Source organism: Crocodylus siamensis, chromosome 1, assembly GCF_052110815.1.
Source record: "Crocodylus siamensis isolate JL-2025a chromosome 1, ASM5211081v1, whole genome shotgun sequence".
Classification (NCBI taxonomy): Eukaryota; Metazoa; Chordata; order Crocodylia; family Crocodylidae; genus Crocodylus; species Crocodylus siamensis.
In genome coordinates this window covers 207623319-207643217 of record NC_143395.1, presented here as the reverse complement: position 1 = coordinate 207643217, position 19899 = coordinate 207623319, and the positions used below count along the sequence as shown (strand labels likewise).

Below are 19899 nucleotides of genomic sequence, written 5' to 3'. Positions count from 1 at the left end.
CCTGAGAATGACTCTAGGACATGTCATCACTGTCTGCACAGTGTGGTTGAGGCACATCAGTGGTAACTTGCAATGGTGCTACAATTGCCTTCCATAAAAACCATGCATGCAGGATGCATGGTAACAGCTGATAAATATCCCAGTTAGCTCCTGATCTGTTACTTGGTTGGTTGCATAGTTGTGGGGGGGAGGGCACGGGTTTGATAAGCTCTGTGTGTGTGTCTGCCTGTTGCCTCTGCTTTCTGCCCCACTGGTTATGGGGTGCCCTCCCAGCTTGCAAGTAAAGACTGATGTATGTCAAACTGGTTAGCTCTGGTTAGCTCCCGCATGTGACACTGTCAGTTGGTTGCATGGGGGGTGGAGGGGTGCAGTGGGCATCTACCTGCCTGATGCCTTTCCTTTCTGCTCCACTGGCTATGGGGTTCCCTCCCTGCTTGCAAGTAAAGGCTGATACATTTTGTGGTTAGTTTCTGCTTTTCCCCCACATGTGATGGTATCAGTTGGTTGCATGGGGGTGTGGGACTGTGGTACTGGTATTGGTCTGTCTACAAGCCTGCCTGCCTGCCTGCTGCCTCTGCTCTCTGCCCCACTAGCCATAGGTGGGGCCATCTCTGCCTGCAAGTAAGGGTGATAAATAAAGTACCATAAAATGATAAATAACTAAAACAATGATAAATAAAAACAAACAAATGCTAAATAAGTAAAGCAATAAATACATTGGTTGAATCCTTGTTTTCCCCCACTTTAATAGTGTCCATTGTTTGCATGGTGGGGTCTGAGTTGGCGGGTGTCTGTCTGCCTGCCACCTCTGCTCTCTGATCCATGGGCCAGGGGGTGCCCTTCCTGCTTTTCTTAGCTTGTTCACTGCTCTCTGCCCCACGGCCACAGAAGTGAGAGAGGCTCCCGATTGCCTTTGAAAAGCAATCAGGAGTGGTTGGCTCACTCCTGAATGTGTCTGTAGAAAAGTAAAACCTAATGTGTATATGGGGGGGGAGTGGGGTTGGGAGGGTTACCTTTAAAGTTATTTAAAAAACACTGCAAGGTCCGTAACATAAAAATAAAACAATCTACTGTTCTGGGCTTCCACACAGGCTGGATTCTGTGGTGACTTTCAGCTTATCTTGTCTTGTAGCTGTTAACCCAAAGGTTTTTGAGTTTTTCTTGTGCAGCTTTCATTTAAAACTCACATCTTCTTGTTGCCATTCACTGAGTAACATTTGCTACTTTACAAGAGTGGCGAGTTATTAATTTTCCCAACTAGCTGCCTTTCCAATTGAACAAAATAGTCTTTTATAACTTGGCATTGCAAGAATGGTGGGGTATGTCTGCCTGCCTCTCTGCCTGCCTCTGCTGCCACCTCCCTTTTTTCTCTTGCCCAATGACCCTGGGGTCCCCTCTTTGTTCAGTTTTCTCCAAATGTAGCTGTGTTACCTGGTTCCATGGGTTTAATAAGCTGAAGAGTGCTTACTGCTTCTTGGCAGAAAAGGTTCTTTGGGTGAAATTGTTTACCTTGAAAGTTCTTTACCGGTTGATATTTATGTAAGTTAAGGTGAATAAATCATTAAATGTGACTTATGTAAAAGAAAATTATTTGCTCCCTTTTCTTTCGTGTCTGTGATCCTCACTTGCAATTTGTTTGAAACAGCAAGGGAAGGTCATTTAACCAGTACTGGAAAACCCAGGGAATCCCCAAGTGGCAACAGCATGGCACATGGAAGAGGGGAGACAGGGGCAGATTAAGATTCTTTGAGGCCCTGGGACCCACTCCTATGGCCCAGGGCCTCCCACCCTGTGCCCTGCCCCACAGCTGTCGGTTCCATCCCTGGCCAGCTGGTCTGTGCATTAATCCACCTATGGGGGTGGTGAAGCCCTGACAGTGGGTTGGGAGTGATGGGCTCTGCCAGGGCCAGGGGTGCCATCATGAGTTAGGGTCAGGAGGATGGGTTGAGACTGACCAGTGCAGCAGCACAAAGGAACCTGCCAGCTACGGGCACCAGCTGCTATCCTGCGTGCTGCCATGAGTTTAAAGTGGGGGCTGGGTAACCTTGTGCACTCAGCCAGTGCCATGGCTGGCAAGGAAGTTTGGTGCCCAGGGCAAAGCCTGCAGTGGCAGCCTGCCTTGACCCTGCACACAGATCTGAGGTGCACAGGACTCCCCATGCTTGCCTGGGAGTGCATGTAGTGGTGGGAGCCACCCTCCCCCTTTGTCTATGCCCTTCAAAATGAGCAACTCACAGCTCTGTTCTGTGCCCTGCCCCAGCTGGACAGTGCCTGTTGGGGTGGAGGGGTCACCCCACTTGCTTCCCCTTGCCATGGCACTGGCACTTATGAATGGTGCAACAGCCAGAACCAGTGCCATGGCAAGAAAGTTTGGTGCCCACAGCGGCAGCCCACCCTCACCCTGTGCACAGATCTTGAGGGCACAGCCCCGCCCCCCGAGACTTGGCTGGGAGTGTACACTGTGGCAGGAGCTGCCTTCCTGCCGTGCCCAGGCCCCCCTCCCACAAACTATCCACTTGTGGCTCCGTCCCACAGCCCACCCCAGCTGGCTGGGCAGTGCCTATTGGTGCCCCTTGACTTCTGCAGGTGGGGAGTCAACCCGCTCACCCCTCCACCCCCTTGCTATGGCATTGGCACTCAAGAATGGTGCAGCAGCCAGCACATTAAAAAAAAAAGGGGGTCAGCTATGGGCTATATGCACTGACAAAGTGTGCACCATTTAGCTGTGTCTGAGTGAAAGGGAAATTAAAGCAATCCATGCCCCCCCACCCCAGAGGCATGCAAGTTGTTCATTCCTGGACTGAACTGTTAAGGTCTGCCAGATGCCATGGGTCTGTCTGACTGTGGGGTTATCTCATGTGCAGTCGCAAATGGTGTGGGAGGAAGCTGGCACATGGCACGAGGAAAAAAAAAAGCAGCAGCTATGGGCTATGTTCAGGCAGGGGCAGGGGCAGGGGCAGGGGTAGGGAATGGGGTGATGGCACTATTGTCACCCTGGCCAGGGAAACACATTACACCCATTTATCGAAATGGGGCAGCTGAAATCAACATCTGGTGGACAAAAGGCTGAACTACAAAAAAGTGGCTCATTACACATCTTTGAGTGCCTTTGTGTTTGCATGTAATGAATCCATGGATGTGGTGCTTGAATTCATGGTGAGCCAAACTAAACTACCTCTGAGGAATTTTACTTTAATACACCAGAAAGACTTTTAAAGCATCTGAAAAACCCACTCATGCAAAAAGGCACACCATTCCAGTGCAAGAAAGGGCAAAAAATGTTGCGTGCACATATGCCCCTAGGTTCTTTCTAGGACATAATGGCTGCTTGCAGGCATTAACAAACAAACAGAAGTGCTTTACTTTAAACTCAGCATGCTCCAATGCCAAACCCAGCTCATGCCCAGAAGAGGCAGTGCATTAATTGGACCCAGCTCACCCAATGGCTGTATAGATCAGGAGCTTTAGTGAGGCTTTTTTGGTGCTTTTATCTAATAGCTGATTAACTTACCTTTAGATTAGATAAAAGTGCCAAAAAGCACCGCTGGAGCATCCAATCTATAGAGATGGTGTGGAGCTAGATCAAAGTAATGCCCTGCTGCTTCTAGTAAAGCGTTTTTTGGGGTTTTTTTTAAATAACATCTGTAAACAGCCAACATGCTTCATATTAAACACTAAATAGCTAAATTGAAGAGAAGGATCCAGAACCCAGGTGTCTCACTCTTAAATGAGTGCCCTGGGCTGCCCTCTGCAAGCCTGTACCTCCATACAGGAGGTGAAGCTCTGATTGCTAAGCAACCCCCTCAACCTAGCGTGGCTTGACCTGTCCCAGCCTGGCCCTGCACACTGCCACCATGTGTGGCTGGGGACTCTGGTGGGAGCGCTGTTGGGCTGGGTGGGGCTGGCCACACATGCTGCCACCATGTGCAGCCAGGGACTTGGGCAGTAGCTGCCTGTTATGGGGCTGGGTGGGGCTGGTTTGGCTTGCTGCCACCACATGCAGATCCAGAGACTGGCATGCTCCGGGGACTCCAAGGACACCTCCCTCCACACATACACACACCCACACTCTCCTATACACGCCACTCTCCAGCATATCCCTAAACACATCCACATCCTCCCATGCACATCCCCACCCTCCCACCATAACCCCACACCTTCCCACAGCCCCCCACACACTCCCACACCCCTCTACCTCACCATGCTTCTGCACATACTTACACCCTTCCACACACACTCCCATTCCCCACAACCCCCCACATGCACACCGTCCTGCAGCCCCCACCCCAACCACATACCTCACACCACACTCCTTCACACACACACCACACTGCCCCATGCCCCCACTCACCATACCCACACCGCCCCCCACCACACACACTTCCCAACCACACACACTCCACATACACCCTCTTACCCCACTCACACAATTGAGCTATTATGGAATTGCTTCTAGATACACTACACAAACACACATAAATCAGGACAAAATATTTTTTTAAAATAAGATTAGAATAAGTTATAGTAGATGTTTGATTTTTTTTTAGTATATGATTTAGGGTTTTTTTCAGTTTCAGGATGGCAGCATCCTCCCTTCAAAATGAAGTACTTCCAGGGCAAGGGCAGGGGTTGGGGTGGGATGTCCGGTCCCAAGATGGCGACTGGGGGGGTGAGGGGCGCCCGTCACCTTGCGGCCCTTGACAGTTCACCAAAACAGGTTAAGTAGACCTCCAGCTGAAATAATTGCCCACCTCTGTTCTTAGGTGTCCCTCTTTCCAGCTGAGTTTCCTGCTTTTATTAGCAGACATTATATAAAAAGTTGGCACTACCATTTCCCTTTCCTTGTCTTCCATCAGCAATTATGTTTTAAAAAGGAAACAGCTGGGAATGCATTTTGTTAGGAGAACAATCCTGTTGACCTGTGTTATCCCTACTCTAAACATACCTACCATATTGGACCCCTCAGGAGTTTAGGTGCTGCTTGGCCTAGATTTTGGAACCAAATGTCACTTAGGTGGGATCTAGGTACCTAACTTCTTAGACCTTGTCAATTCTGGGCATGTGAAGAAACATAACTGCAAGTCCAGGGAAACCTTCAGGTCTAAGGAAGAAGTGCCTAGTGAGTTCAGTCAGCTCCATGGTTAGATAGCCACTCAGTAGGGTTTTTTTTAAAATAAGTTTTGAATACAGACACCTAAAGTCAGCCTAAGTCTTGTTTTGGGCGCCTATATATTTTTATGAGCCTGGCTTTATGTGATTCAATTTATGTATCTGGGCCATAGTGATTTCAACTATAATAGCTGTATAAGCACCCAAAGCTAGACACCATTGATCATTATTACTTCCAAAGGCAAGAATTCTTGTGGGTGATATCTTTTATCGAACCAACTGTACAGTTGGTATACATAGCAAAGGGTACTCTGATACCTAAAAGTTTGCCTATGTCTATCCCAACCATACAGTTAGTTCAATAACAGATATCACCCACAAGAATTCTTGCTTCTCACATCTCCTGTGCTATCACAGCAAGAACATCACCACATCACTTCCAAAGGAATATTTATCTTATGCAAACCCAACAATCTTTCCCTAAAAGTAGTCAAAGCAACAAAATAAAAGATAAGCAAAATAAATAAATAAACAATAATGAACCAAGAATAAGAAAAATGAAAATGGTCAGACAACAAGTATATGAATTAATGAAGTTAATTCTACTGTCCCTCATCTATAATATTTAGTTTATTTCAGAAGATTTTTTGCATTTTTGGCTCACCTTGAGAGAACCTTCTCTGATAAAATAATTTTTTTCTTTCTCAGGTAGAAGTTCTGGAGTTATCTCTCCTTTACTTTCAGATCTTGAAGCACTGCCTTTGAGAAATGAGAAAGAAATAAGCAAAATTATCAATATATTGGTAATATTAAAAAAAGCAAAACAGAATTCCTGGCTCAGTGGGAGGGCCAGGGTGGATTCCATGTTTCAACTCCTTTGTCCCTCTGTTTAGAAGGGGGACAGGGCAGAGAAACTTGTTTCTCACAACCATCATTATTTAATATTTATATCAGGGTTCTGGTATGCTAGTCAGTACACATAGGGCATGTCTACATGAGATGCTATGGCAATGTAGTGTTGGCAGGCACCAACCATGATGCTGCCACTACTGCTCATTGTTACTGTGCAGTAGGGTCAAAAATGACCCATGTGCTGCTGGACTGCACAGTACTGGCAGGTACTGCAGAGTCATTTAGTATTTGCAAGAGTAGATGCGCCTGTGGCGGGCCAGTAGGAGGTGCTCCTGCACTGAGCCACCCACCTCACTGTGCGTGACCACCTTCTAGGCTCCGAGTGCCTCCCTGGAGGGGGATGGGCCCATATGGCCGACCCGCTTCCTGGAGCACACCCATTGGTCTGGTGGTAATGCTGCCACCAACCAGAGTCTGGGCTGATCCTTAACCTGTGCCCTCTGGGAAACACAGGTCTATTAGCCCTTGAGGGTACTTGACCCACTGCAAGAATTTGGGGTACTTCCCACAGTCTGAAGCATGAACAGTGGTATCCCTTAGTCACCCAAACCAAGGGGACCTCAAGCCATAATTTAGACGCTCTCCCAGTAAATCTCCTATGCTAGGTACAAAGGAGAATTTTATTGGTTACAAGGAGGAGGTTTGGAATAGGGTACAGGATAGAGCATATCAGAGAAATCCCTTAGAGCAGGGGTAGGCAATTACTTTGGGCAGAGGGCTGCTTACTGAGTTTCGGCAAGCCACCAAGGGTCCCATAACAGCCAGCCCAGGGCAGATTAATATAAATTTTCTAAATTTTTTAGGGGCCCCACAGGCCGGATAGAATGTCCTGGCAGGCTGCATCCGGCCCCTGGGCTGCATTTTGCCCACCCCTGCCTTAGAGCAAAGTGGCATGGTAGTCTTTGATCATGCATCTGAGTCACTGTAAGCTATATATCTAGTTAGATCTCAGGTAGCTTACTCATGAGTATCATCCACAGGCAGGTGGAGGTTCCCTCTGGAGGCAGGCAGATCACTGATCATGAGTTTCAAGAGACAGAGTAAGTTTCAGATGGTCCAGCTTCTCTCTGAGTTTTCATCATGGCTACTGCCTCCTCCTGGGCAGTCCTTAACTGATAGAGACCTTATGACCTCATTTACCTGATCCAATGAAGGCCAGCAACTGTTGGCTGCCAGCCAACTATTTTGAACTGCATCACTGGTTGCTGGGTAGACTGGAAGGTCTTTAGTCCCCTTCCAGTCAGGTTGGCATTGCTTAGAACAATAGGGAGCTTTAGCCCCCCACCCAGGTATGTGATGCCAATCACATAGTCAGAGGGAGCACATTTCTGCCCTCCCTCAGGAATGTATCCAGCTCAGGTTACAACTCAGGTTACAACCTGGAGTCCATGGGACGTATGCCCTCTGCAGTGACGAGGGTAACTAAATTGTCACATAGCAAAGTTTGGGGAGGAACAGAGATGGTATTCTGCCACAGCACCCACACATATAAAGACCTGCTTCCTGCTGATAAGCACTTACAGTTGCAGATACTGTTCTTACAATTAACTTTGTTGTTATGATGAGATGAAAAGTGCTGTATAAACACCAGGTTTTACATCTTATTATTATTGCTATTCTACGATTAAGGCCCAGTGCTTTAGCTGGCTAACCTAACCCTAGAACAACTGTAATGGCAGATTCAGAGATACTGCAATGATGGGGCCAAAGGGCAAGACAGATGCTGCCAGACGAGCAATAATGTTGTGCTAACACCATCAAAATCTGTTGTAAGAGAAATACTTTTACTGTCCTCAACTTGGTTTTATGGCTTCACAGCTTTATCTAATGGAAAATAAATAGTTTGGATATTAGTAAACAGAAGAAAGAATGAAAAATGTGAAAGGAAAAAAATGATTGTTAGTTTTAAAATGGTTTCTTTCCTAGTTTTCCCTATTTTTGAGGGTCCCACATTTAACTGTGGTAACTCAGGACATGCACAAATGTATATTTTATCTGCTTTAAAAGGGGAAGTGGAGCTGTTGCACCTACTCATTTCAAAATCCTACATCCACTCATTTTATGTAACCTTCTAGTGCTAGAAGGTCCCAAAGATAAAAAGATTATAAAGTAGGAGTGTGCAAAGTGGGTCCTTTTAGCTTGGGATTCGACCCAAATCAGGGACAGTGATTTGATTTATTGATTGATATCAATGTCCCTGATTTGATTCAGCTGAATCCAAATCTGAAGATTTGATGCTGATTCAGAGAATCAGCTATTCGGATATAGACATAGCTTTAAAAGCTGCTTCTACATACCTTAAGGTATGACGCGTGGCTCGTGATCGCTGCAATGGTGGGGCAAATGGAGCATCCCACAGAAGTGTGGGTTGGGGGGAGCGGGGCCCTCCATGTGCTCGGCAGCAAACCCAGAAATGGACTGGAAGTACTTCTGGTCCAATTCCAGGTCTGCCAGGGAGTGTGCTAGGGGAGCCCCCCATGCCTCCCCAGCTCGATGATTGGCTGCAGATGGACCCCAGTTGTCACCCCCAACCCAGGAGGCACCAGTCACCGAGCAGAAAGGGTGTGTGTGTGTGAATCCTTCTAAACTATATATCGGGCGCATCTACATGAGAGGTCTCACTGTGCAGCAGAGCTAATTAATGTCTAGTAAGCATCCACATCTACACATGCAAATGTTTATGTAATTAGCTCTATTCACAAGTAAATTTGCTATCTGTAAATGCAAGTAGCGAATTTACTTGAGATTACTTACTGTGCAGTAGTGCATGCGTAAACGCCTGACCAGGAACAAATGTGCTCTTGGTCAACTGAGCAGTAGGGGTCAGGAGATTGCTCCCTGTCCCTGGGAGCTGCCTGATGCTGGGGTGCGCTTTGCCACCAGAACCCAGGCAACGACAATGTCCCCCTGCCCCAGCACGAGGGAGCTCCCAGATCCTGCTCTCCGATTGTGGGACCGGCACTGGGAGATCCTTATCTCCCCAGCCCAAGTCCTGCAATCAAAAGGCTGGTGCTGGGAGATCCTTATCCCATGGTCATGGTCATGGGATCTAGGCTGGGAGATTCTCTCTCTCAGCCTGAGCCCAGTGTTGACTCCATGACCACAGAGCTGTTGCTGGGAGATAAGGAGACCGCAGGACTTGGGCTGGGAGATCAGGATTTCCCAGTGTTGGCCCTGCAACCATGAAGTGGAGTCTGGGAGCTCCCTGCTGTTACCTCTCAGCTCCATGTTCTTGGGGAACCCTGACACGGGACACAGACTGTCGGACTCACAAAGAATCCCTCCTCCCCTCCCCTCCCCTCCTTTACCTAAACAGAAACTGATTAAGATGAAGTGGGATACACACCTAAAACCCTCCAGATAAGGGTGACAAAAGTGAAACAACTGCCCTAGGTCTCATTTGCATCTGAGATGGAACCAGATGACCATTCATTTACATGAGAGATGGAGAACAGAAAGCCCAAAGCAGAGACCACAGTGAATTCTGGGATCAGAGAAGCAGGGGAGCACTGCATGATGGGGAATCTGTGCTCTAAATGCTAATCAAGCCACATTTATACACACCCAGCTCAGCATTTATCAGACCAGTTCTAATCTGGATTTACAAAGGACTCCCCCCCACCACACACCTCTAAGCAGAAGTAAAGTTTACTAGGCATCTTGGGCTGTACATTCCCCAGTCCCACTATGGGAGGCCTATTTAAACTTAATTGGATACAACTCGGTTGCCGGGTTAGGGAATGCTGAGGCAAAGAGACCGAGTCAGAGGGGGTATGGGCAACATTTGAACAATGGTAAAGGGTTCATCACAGCATCCAGCCCATTGAAGCCCTGACCACAAGTGTTATCATACTTTTCCCGGGACAACTGGGGGAAGTCCTCCCCTCCCAAAGGTTATGAACACGCCAATAATTGCCGTAAGTCTGTTAAAAGACTATAGTAAGATCTGGAAAGGTCATGCTAAGTTGAGGCTTGTTCACAAGTAAAAATCCAAAACCCTGATGCAGCAAGCTATCTATTGTTTCTGAAGAAACCAGGAGATATCCCATCAGTATATCTGTTATCCATAGGAATTTTAAGTGGCTCCCAAGTGTCTGGTTATTCCCTAACCTTATGTGTTTCCTGATTATGAATCAGTTTCCTGAGATGTTCCAAACCAGATAACCCCCTGTCAAGAGAAAAGACACTGATTTACACTATTGAGAATGCTTGCAAGAAGCTGAACTGAGGGTATAAAAATCTGTAAAAAAGCAGTAGCGTGTGCACTTCAAGAGGAGAAGTCTCTCTCACACCACCCACTTTTTCTTGGGATGCTGGAAAAGGCAGATCGTCTCCCTTCAAGGATCATGCTGAGAACTTTAACCTATCAGCTTTGCAACCCGAGTGCCTTGGACTGGTGAGATCCCAGTGCTCTCCCTCTCTCTTCTCTTTTTTCTCTAGGCATAAAATACTGAACCTGAACTGTATTAGTTAAGCTTGAGCTAAGTTTCCCCAAATACCTAGTGAAACCAGGGTAATACTATAATTTTTTGTTTTTCCTTTGCATGTCTATTACTGCTAGTGCCATCATATATTTCATATACTTAGCAATAAATAACTTTTATAGTCAAACTGGTGGTAACTGGGTATATTTTTCCTTTGCTACTTCTCCTTCCCCACTTGCTCTGCAGCAACGCTTTTTTACCTAAGCTAAAGATCCCTGTGAAGCCCAAAATACTGTGGGGTCTGCTCATCAAGAGGCTAAAGATTGGGATGTGCTGAGTTTGAAACACATAAGGGGATCAGCTTGTACAGGCTGATTGACCCAGTTTGGCTCAGATGTGCCCTAATGAACTGAATGCTGGCCCATGAGGGTGTCATCTGGACACCCAGCCAGATTCAGAGGTATTCTGTTTACCTGTGTGCTTGTGTCTGACTGCAGTTTATTGATGCTATAATGAACTGATTCTTGGCATATGAAGGTGTCAGCCTGTCCATGCTGATCAACCCAACCGGGTCAGGCATGTCACATTACTCTGTGTGTGTGTGTGTGTGTGTGTGTGTGTGACTGATTTGGTGACTGGAGGAACCTAGCCTCATTGAAACTGAGTCCTGCAAGATAGCTCCATTGGGGGTGAGGGCTTGCAGAAGGGAGATATACAGCTCCATATAGAAACACAAGTAACACAAGCAGCACGTTGACAGAATTACCAAGACCTTAGAAACGTATCCCTAATAAATGAGCACACACCAAAGTAATGAGCAAATCTAGTAACACTGCTGCTGGGGCAGGGGGACATTGTCCCCACATGGGGTCCAGTGGCAGAGCCTGCCCTGGCAGTAGACAGCTCCTAGGGGCAGGGAGCAATGTCCCAGCCCCTGCCAGGAGACAGCTGTCTCTTGGTCCCTGGGCTAGCACCCAGGGGGAGCCTAGAGTTCCCTGTGGCTACTGCAGGGGGCCATTGCAAAGACACAGGGAGTGGGAGCAGTCTGATGCTAGGAGTAGCAAACCTGCTCCCACATTCCTGAATGTGTAGACAAGTGCCTAGGAAAGTTTACTCTCAAATAATTTATTCAAGAGTAAACTACTCCCAGATTATTTGCACGTGTAGATGTGCCCATTGCTTCCAATTATTGCCCATCTTTCTTAGAACCTTAAATCTACCCCTGTGAGTAATTCCATTAAGTAAACTGAGTTATTTCAAATTTATAGCATTGTGACTAAAGGTAGAATTTAACTTTTAGTCAGCAGGACGAAGTTCACATTGAACATACACAAGTAAATATACATACATATTACCATATTTTTCCAAATCTTAGAAGACCCTGAATTTAAGACAACTTCCCAACAATAAAATTCTATACATGAAAAATATATAAATTTATTATAATTTTCCATGTATGGTATTTAATTATTGGAGAATTGTTTTAAATTAGTCCCCTACACTACTGCAGGTGGTGGGAGGACAGGCAATGAGGGGGGCAATAGCGGGGCAGGTGGTGGTGGGGCAGACAGTGGGGGAAGTAATAAGGGGGCAAAATGGAGCAGTGGGGGACAGGCATTAGGGGCAAGTAGTGTGGAGGTGGTGGGGAGATATGCAGTTTGTCCCCTGCCACCTGCTGTCCCCACTCTACCCCCTTGTTTCTGCCACATAGAGACTTAGGCCCCCACCCCTTTTCCCTCCATTCCCCTTTCCTCTCTGTTAGATTGACCACATTTGGATCTTGGGGAGCACTGGATTTGCAGCTGAATAAAGGCTTTAATCTGTGTCTCAGCAAAAGCTGCTGGTAACAAGACAGGATGATATATTAAAAGTAACTTTGCAAATGCTTAGGCAAGCATTTTCTTAACAATGGAGTAGTGTTGTAAAGATATATAGTTCACTATGCAAGAAGAACAAGATACAGCCCACTAGCTATCATCAGGAGATAAAGCAGAAGTAAGACCTTGGACATAAAGGAGGAGTCAGCAAGGAACCAGAAAGAATCAGCAAGTGACCAGAGGAAGCCAGTGTCAAAGTCTTTAGCAGGTGCTCTTAGCAGAGAGGCATGTAAATGAATGAAATGCACAGGCAATTCCATGCTAACAAAGTATACAGTAAACAGAGGTGGAGCTTGAGAGAGGAGGAGATATGGGGTGGAACCAAAGGAGGGGCGAAGGTGGAGTAAATGTTAATGAGCATGAACCAAGGTGTATAAAATATGAAAAAAACAATGTTCAGTGCAGGTCCCTTGGTTCACGGGCTGTGTGTCTGTGAAGGACCTGGCCCGAAGCTGTCTCTATTGTGAATAAAGCTGTTGCGAGCGGTGTGTGCTGGTGTTTGCTCCCTGATTGCTTTGGCTAATGAGTAACAGGATCCATGAGCAATTGGATCGTCATCTCCCTAGTCACTGGGCAATACATAGAATTGGGGTCTAACACTCTCCATATTCTTTCTGGCCCCTGCAGCCTCAGTTCTTCCCTTCCCCAAAAGTCTCTATCCTCTGCCTACCCCTCCACCCCCACTTATCTTTACTACCATGCCAGCAGGGTCCTTATGCACTGCAGCCTTGGGAACTAAGAACAGCTCCAGCCTGGCCCCATAACAGTAGTGTGGAGCCAGCACTACTGTTACAGGGCTGGGCTGGGACCATGTTCTATGCTCCAGGCTACAGCGAGGACAGAGCCTGCTAACAGCAGAGCAAAGGTAAGGGGGAATGCCATGGTGGGGGAAAGAACAGTGGGACAGGATGTAGACTGGCTGCAGTGGGGGCCCAAGGATCCAAGAAAGGAGCAATGAGGGGTGTAGAAGCAGTGTAAGGCAGGCAGCAGCTGCAGCTCTGGCCCTGACTCAGGGCTGGGGCTGGAGCAGCTGCCTGCTGGTGGAACTGCAGCAGCTGTCTGTTGCCTGCTACCTCGTACACAATTCTGAGATGAGGGGCTTCCCGCCCCCCACATGTTAAATGGGTGGGGGGAAACATCATCTTTTAGTTGAGTAAATACAGTACTTTAAAATGTAAGCAAACATAATTTACCATCAAACATTTTCACATGCCTTCATATGGTGAAAATTGGTTCTCATTGAAAATTTTCAGAATATTACTCTAAACAAATTTGGGTTTTAGCACTAAGTGTTTGGAAATAGTTTACTATGACAAAAAGAGAAACACACCTACTTTTGGTTTTGGGAGAACCAGTTTTTCTGACAGCAAAGGTAGATGATTTAGCTTCAGAAGGTCTTTCTGTTGTTACTTCAGCAAATGTTAAGGCTTTTAGTTCCTTAGTCATTTTTTCTTCCTGGTATTTGGCTTCTTCCTTCATCACCCAGTCTTCAATTGAACTGGCAATTAGCTCCAGGTAGTTTCTGGAAATAAACATGTTTGTTCTATTAACAATAAAAAATACTGTATCATGAATATGGTGTCAGATAAAAAAAAGATTATGTTTTACCCTTTATTTGACTTCTTAACTGCGTATTTGAGTACTCTCCCATAACCTCAGGGTGAAGTTTACCAGGTTTTTTGAAATGGAAATTGTTATTTTTCCCTTACTAATCTTTTCCTAATGCAATTATATTTCAAATTCTGTCTTTTTTCTGTAAAGTGCATGAGAAACCCCTCCTTCAGAGAGGATCAATTTTCAAAGAAAATCAAGCTAGCTGTAAATCACCACTGATTCACTGAATTGTGAAGAGGGTCAGTAAAGAAGGATCAGAACATTATTTTCCCCTCACACTGATGTGACTTCAGTATATTGATTTCAGCATAGTTACTCCTGATTTTCATTGGCCCTCAGAAATCGACTTTGCCGTAACTAGTTACTTAGAATCTACATCCTATGTATATGTACTATTAGGCATACCTGCAGCTCCAAATTCTAATTCTTTTTTTTCACAGGATCATAGGGATGGAAGGGACATGATGGATCATCTAGTCCAGCTCCCCACTCAAAGGGCACATCTACACAAGATGCTTTACTGCATAGTGGACTAATTTACTGTGCAGTAAAGCATCACTGTTTACATGTGCATGTGTTTACTGCACAGTAAATGAGTCTACTGTGCAGTTAGTTTGCTACATGCAAATGAAGGTAGCAGATTAACTGCACAGTAATTACTGTGCAGTAGCACATGTGTAGATGCTAACTGTGGGCAAATTTGCTCCTGTTCAGCCCTGCCACCAGGGGCCCACCCTCAGGCTAGCCCCAGTATCATGGGGGGGCTCTTTGCCTGCTCCAGCCTGGCCTTTAAAACACTGTGGTGACCCTGGAGCCTCTGCCACCTGCTGCCTGCACTCTGGCCACGAGGTCCTGCAGCAGTGGCCCTGTGCCCTGCATGGAGATCGGCACTGATCCCTGGGTCAGCCCCACCACCTGCCTGCCTGCCTGCCACGAACTGCGCCCCTGCACTATAAGTACTTGCTAAGGCCTGGCAGCACCCAAACTCTCGGTTGCAGCCCCTGAGGGCTATTGATGGGGCCATGCTAGTGTCATCTTGTGACAGCTGAGCATTGTGTCTGTGTGGTGAAGGTGCTTGCTGAACACTCTGTGAGGATTAGACCACATTTCTTGTTGTTTATTCATGTATTGTGAGCTGTATGTTGCCGCTAACAATTTAATTAAAGTAAAAGGAGTGAGGCCTTGTAAGTAGTAAAGCCTTGTATGTAGTGACATAGTTAAAAGTAACCTTATCAGGAAAACACAAAGGCTTATACTGCTATTGGTCAGTCATAAAAAAAGTTCGTAGTGTAAGAGTGTGTGGCTGTGAGTCAACAGCGTAGCTCAGAAGTTATAAGTTGGCCAGCACATCTGGAAATCAGCAGAAGGAAGATGCAGCATTGTGAGAGAAGCTACTAATTTAAAGATTAGCTGCTGACCTGGATTCAGTGGGCCAGTGGATCTCGAGGAGCCTGAGGACTGAATACCAGGGTCCTTCCTGGTATTCCTCAGACACTGCAGATTGGGGATGCCTGATTTTGCTGAGCTTTATAGAAGAGGAACTTGTTGTACATCAGGCATCAGAGGGGACTGCTGATAAGTTGCCGATGTGAATTGTTATTGTCTGTCATTGTCCTCTTGTTATATTACGCATAGTTGTGTGTTTGTTAAGTCAATAAACCTTTCTTACCTTTTTACTCCTGACCACTCTCTCAATCCCGAGCCCTCCCACGGGTGGCTAGGACATCACCCCTGACAACACACAGTGTCCTGGGTGCCCAACTGGTCCTCATGGAGTTGTGGGGTTACACTGAATCCAGAACCAATTTGCCCAGGGTGGGCACACCAATACCCATATCTGTAAGTCCCTGGCAGGCTGCATGCAGGACTGTGGGCATGACTGGTTGGCATGGCAGTGCTGTATAAAGGTCAAGGCCCTGCAGATGCAGTGGGTCTGCATCACTTACCACAGCCGCTGGTTGGGGGTTGCCTGCAGGACCATGACCTTTGTGCAGCAGCTGAACCATATCCTCATGCCCTGGGACCTAGGTGAAGCTGTGCCATCTTCTCCAGCATGGGTGGTTTGCCAGAGCCTCTGTCATGGCTGGGTAGTGGCAGTGAGTCTTCTAAGAAGGAAGGCCCCTCAAGGCACCAGGGGCACATTCCAGTAAGTTCCTTGCCCCCAGCCTCTTCCAGCAGCTCTGAAAGCCTTGGCCAATACCCGCCATGCCAACTCTGGGTGTACAGCCCCACCCAGAAGGACAGCCTGGGTAGGGTGACACCTGCCCTGATGAGCTTCAGCTCCTTCCTGGATGAGGCCACTACTCGGCCAGCCCAGCGCTATGCCTCTGAACCTCAGGATGCTGGCAGGAGCTGCATATCTTTGCTGCCAGAGGGGATAGACTTGGTCTGCTAGGGACACCTGCCATGCCTATCCAGTAAGCCCCACATTGGGAGGAGGTCTCCTCTCCTTCCATCCCTGCCCCCACTCACTGCTCAGCCTGGCTAAGCTTCCCCCGGTCTCCGAAGTTCCCCACCACAGCATGCAGGGAAGTGGAAGACAGTGCAAAACTTTACTGAGCAGTCAGTGTCCCCTCAGCAAGGCAGCCACAGGCCTCTCACATGTGGAGAAATGTGTTGATGCCTGTGGCGATGTTGTCCTCAGCTGCAGGAGGCAGGGATGCATAGGATAGGTACAGTTACCCCTACAGGTGGTGGCACACATTGCAGGGAAGCATGGGCTTGTCTGCTGTACCACTGAAGCTCAGGGTATCATGCCCAGTTCTTAAGTGTGCCCAGGGTACCGAAGTGATCAGAAGCAGCAGGGAGTAGTGGGTCAGGCACCCCTCGGTGTGTGAAAAAAACTCATTGTAGCACACCCAGGGCACTCAATAGGAGTACACTTAGGGTGCGGGCCACATCTGGGATGGGCCTGCCCTGAGCTGCCTCTCCAAAAAGGACTCCTGGGAGGTTGGCCGAGAGCCCCATATACTCCCTGAGCCTGGGTGGCATGGGAAGAGTGGGCACACAGAGCACAATGTACAGGGAATGTACAGCTTGCACAGGGAAGAGGGTGGTTTACTGGCCTGCAAAAGGAGAAGTGGGGGAGGGGGTCTGGAGCACCGGTGACAAGCACTGCCCAGCCTGGGAGGGGGGCAGGGGAGGCAAGCTGCCTGCGGCAAGCACCAAGTGGCCCACATGCCCCTACAGAGTGAGTGGGAACACTGAACTCAGCTGGTGGCTGCCTGTGCCAGGTCCTGCCTTGCTGACTTATCCTGGTCCCCTGATCTGAGACACAGTGCACAGCCCCCTGGTAGTACCTGTTAGCTCAGAAATTTTGCAAACTCTCACAGCCTTTTTTCTCCTGGCTCTTCAGGTTCAGCTGCACATGGGAGAGAGGCACCAGTTGTCAGTGGAGATGCTCCTTTGGGGTCACCTGCAGCCTCAGCTGGGGCCCTCCATATGTGCCGGCTCTGGCAGGGGTGGACATAAGACTAGAACTTGCTGCTGGACTAGCTGGTCACTGTGGTGGAGGAGCAGCTGGTGGACTCATGGGCCTGGTGTGCAAAGGACATTGCACATAAGCAGGACAAGGCCTGGGAGAGGGCCCAGGAAAACCAGGCATTCTGGTACAGGCTCCTGGCCCTCAAGGAGAGGCACATCACCCTCCTTGAGAGGAAGCTGGAGGCCCAGGAGTGGCAGTCTGTCATGATGGCCAGGACACTGGAGACCACAGAGGAAAACTGCCAGGTGCTAGACACCATCTTTGCTCTGGCAGCCTCCTTCATGGGCCCTGGCCCCCTGTAGTGGTGCCTCCAGCAACCAGGGCCTCCTGTCTTGGCACCCACTCTGGGTCCCCCACCAGCTGGTTCCTCTTTCTGGGGCCCCCCCTCCACCGTTTGCCCAGGCTCCATGTGTCCCCTGCACAGGAGCTGCCCATGTGCGGGCCCTGATGGCTCTGACCTCAGCCTGCAGGAGGGGGAGCTGGCCACATTGGCAGAGCAGCAGCCACTCTCATTCCCAGCTGAGTCCCCTGCCTGCTGGCCTCACTGCAGTGTGTGCACTCATGATGGTGTGGCCAGAAGCCAAAGCCTGTACCTGGGATCTGCTCCATAGGTGCCTCCACCCCACTTCCCCCACCAGGAGCGGGCACACAGAGCACAATGTACAGGGAATGTACAGCTTGCACAGGGAAGAGGGTGGTTTACTGGTGGTGGGTAGGGTGGTTTGTAGTGGGAATCTGATTTTCAGGAGGGAGGGTGAGATGAGTTCTGTGCTTGTGGAGGGAAATAGGGTGCTTTGCAGAAAATCAGTGAGTGTGGTGCTAGGGGTGTGTGGTAGATTTGGGAGGACAGGCCTGGAGTGCAGCAATCTTTTTTTTGCAGTCTGCCATTATGCCTCTTCATATCAGCACTAGTTTTTCACCTGGTGGTACACCACCTGGGACTGGAGAAGTGGTTCTCAGTTAGCAGCTGCTGCACCTGGGCTTCCAGGACTTGTTGGGCAAAGTCAAGCTGGTTCAGCCAATCCTTCTCAACTTGCAGGTTTCTCCAGATTATGGTGTCTGAGGTGGGCAGGCCTAGGATACTGACTGATAGGGGACTAGTCTCCATGCCAGTCCCTCTTCACTGAAAGGTGGTCTGGACAAATTGTGACACCGACTTGTGGACAGCCAGGTCTGAGAATATTTAGGGATTGATATGCCAACCAGGGTCAGGAAGAGTGAGCAGAATCCAGGGACAAGTCAAGTCAGAAAACCAGAAGGTCAATCCAAGAGTAGGGATCAGGAGCAAGTTGAGTCAGGAAACTAGGAGATCAAGTGAAGAGCAGGGTGAGAAAGCAAGCCAAGTTGAGAAGCCAGATCAAGCAGAGAGAAGAGTCAAACAACTAGCCAGAGGGAACAGCAAAGCAACCTGGGATAAGGTTGAGCCCTGTTGTCCAGACACTTCCTGTTCCTGTGCAGGGGTTTATATGGGGGAAGGGAAGGGTCAGGTGACCCTGACTGGCCACTCCAGTGATAGGGAGTAAAGGTTAGGCACTGTTGGATGCTTCAGTTGTGGATGTGCTTGGATGAGCAGCTATCAAAGCCAAGCAAAGGCCCCAGGTTCAAGACCATGGCCTGAGACCCTGGTGCAGGCACAAGCAATGGCTCTTGCCACCAATGGGCTGCTGAACCCACCTGGCCTTTGCCAGACTGGTGCTGGGACAGTGGGGGAAAGGAGTGGTGTGTGTGTATCTAGAATCTGCTTGGTCCAAGCAGAACTTCTCATTGCCTGGCTCTGGTATAGGCACTGGCAAAGTCCTCCAGTTCCACAGGCTGGATCCAGTAGCTGCATGGGCTATAAGTTGCTGACTGTGGTTCTAATTGATTTATACTGAAATCCAAAATCAACTTTAGTAAGACTGTTGGTAAGGCCTGAGAATAACTCTGTCTTTATGGAAAACAGTATGTGGGGAAGCTCACCATCAAATCATATACATTACTCTTTCTGTCTGAAAAGATTGCCACTAAAATGTCATTTTTTTATGCAGCGAAAGAATAATGGACATGATGACATAGGTTTAAAAGGAGGTTTTGTTAAGAACAGAAGCACTGCATTTAAATCCTAAGTAGGTATTCTCTTTAAAGGAAGATATGAGTCAGTGCTTTCATACCTTTAGATAACCTTTTTCCTCATCGCACTGTATATGTATATGACCCTTAACGTTCAGATGAAAGGCAGACATAGTAGTCATATAAAACTAACTTGGAGCTCTGTGTTTGAAAGACAATATATAGTCCAAAATAACTGATGCAGTCTGTTCCAAAGATTGAACAAACCTCTGACTTGTCATCAACAAAAAAAAGTTTCTACTTTGCTTTAGAGGTCAGGTCTTACCGAGGGCTTTTTGTTCCAAATCAGAACATAACTGATGCCAACAGCTTCAATAAAAGAAACCCAAAACCCTTAACCATCTATATCTGCTTTAAGATGCATGGTCAT

At 47.8% G+C, this 19899-nt stretch overlaps 1 protein-coding gene across 1 annotated transcript in view; it reads right to left on the bottom strand.

Moving 5' to 3' along the window:
• Positions 1–19899, bottom strand: part of SPAG17 (sperm associated antigen 17) — a 354514-nt gene that overhangs the window by 144865 nt on the left and 189750 nt on the right. The window contains exons 18-19 of the mRNA XM_090053742.1: positions 13657–13844; positions 5774–5868 (exon numbers count right to left, since the gene is read on the bottom strand). Coding sequence (XP_089909868.1) covers positions 5774–5868; positions 13657–13844 — 283 coding nt within the window. The remainder of the gene's footprint in view (positions 1–5773; positions 5869–13656; positions 13845–19899) is intronic.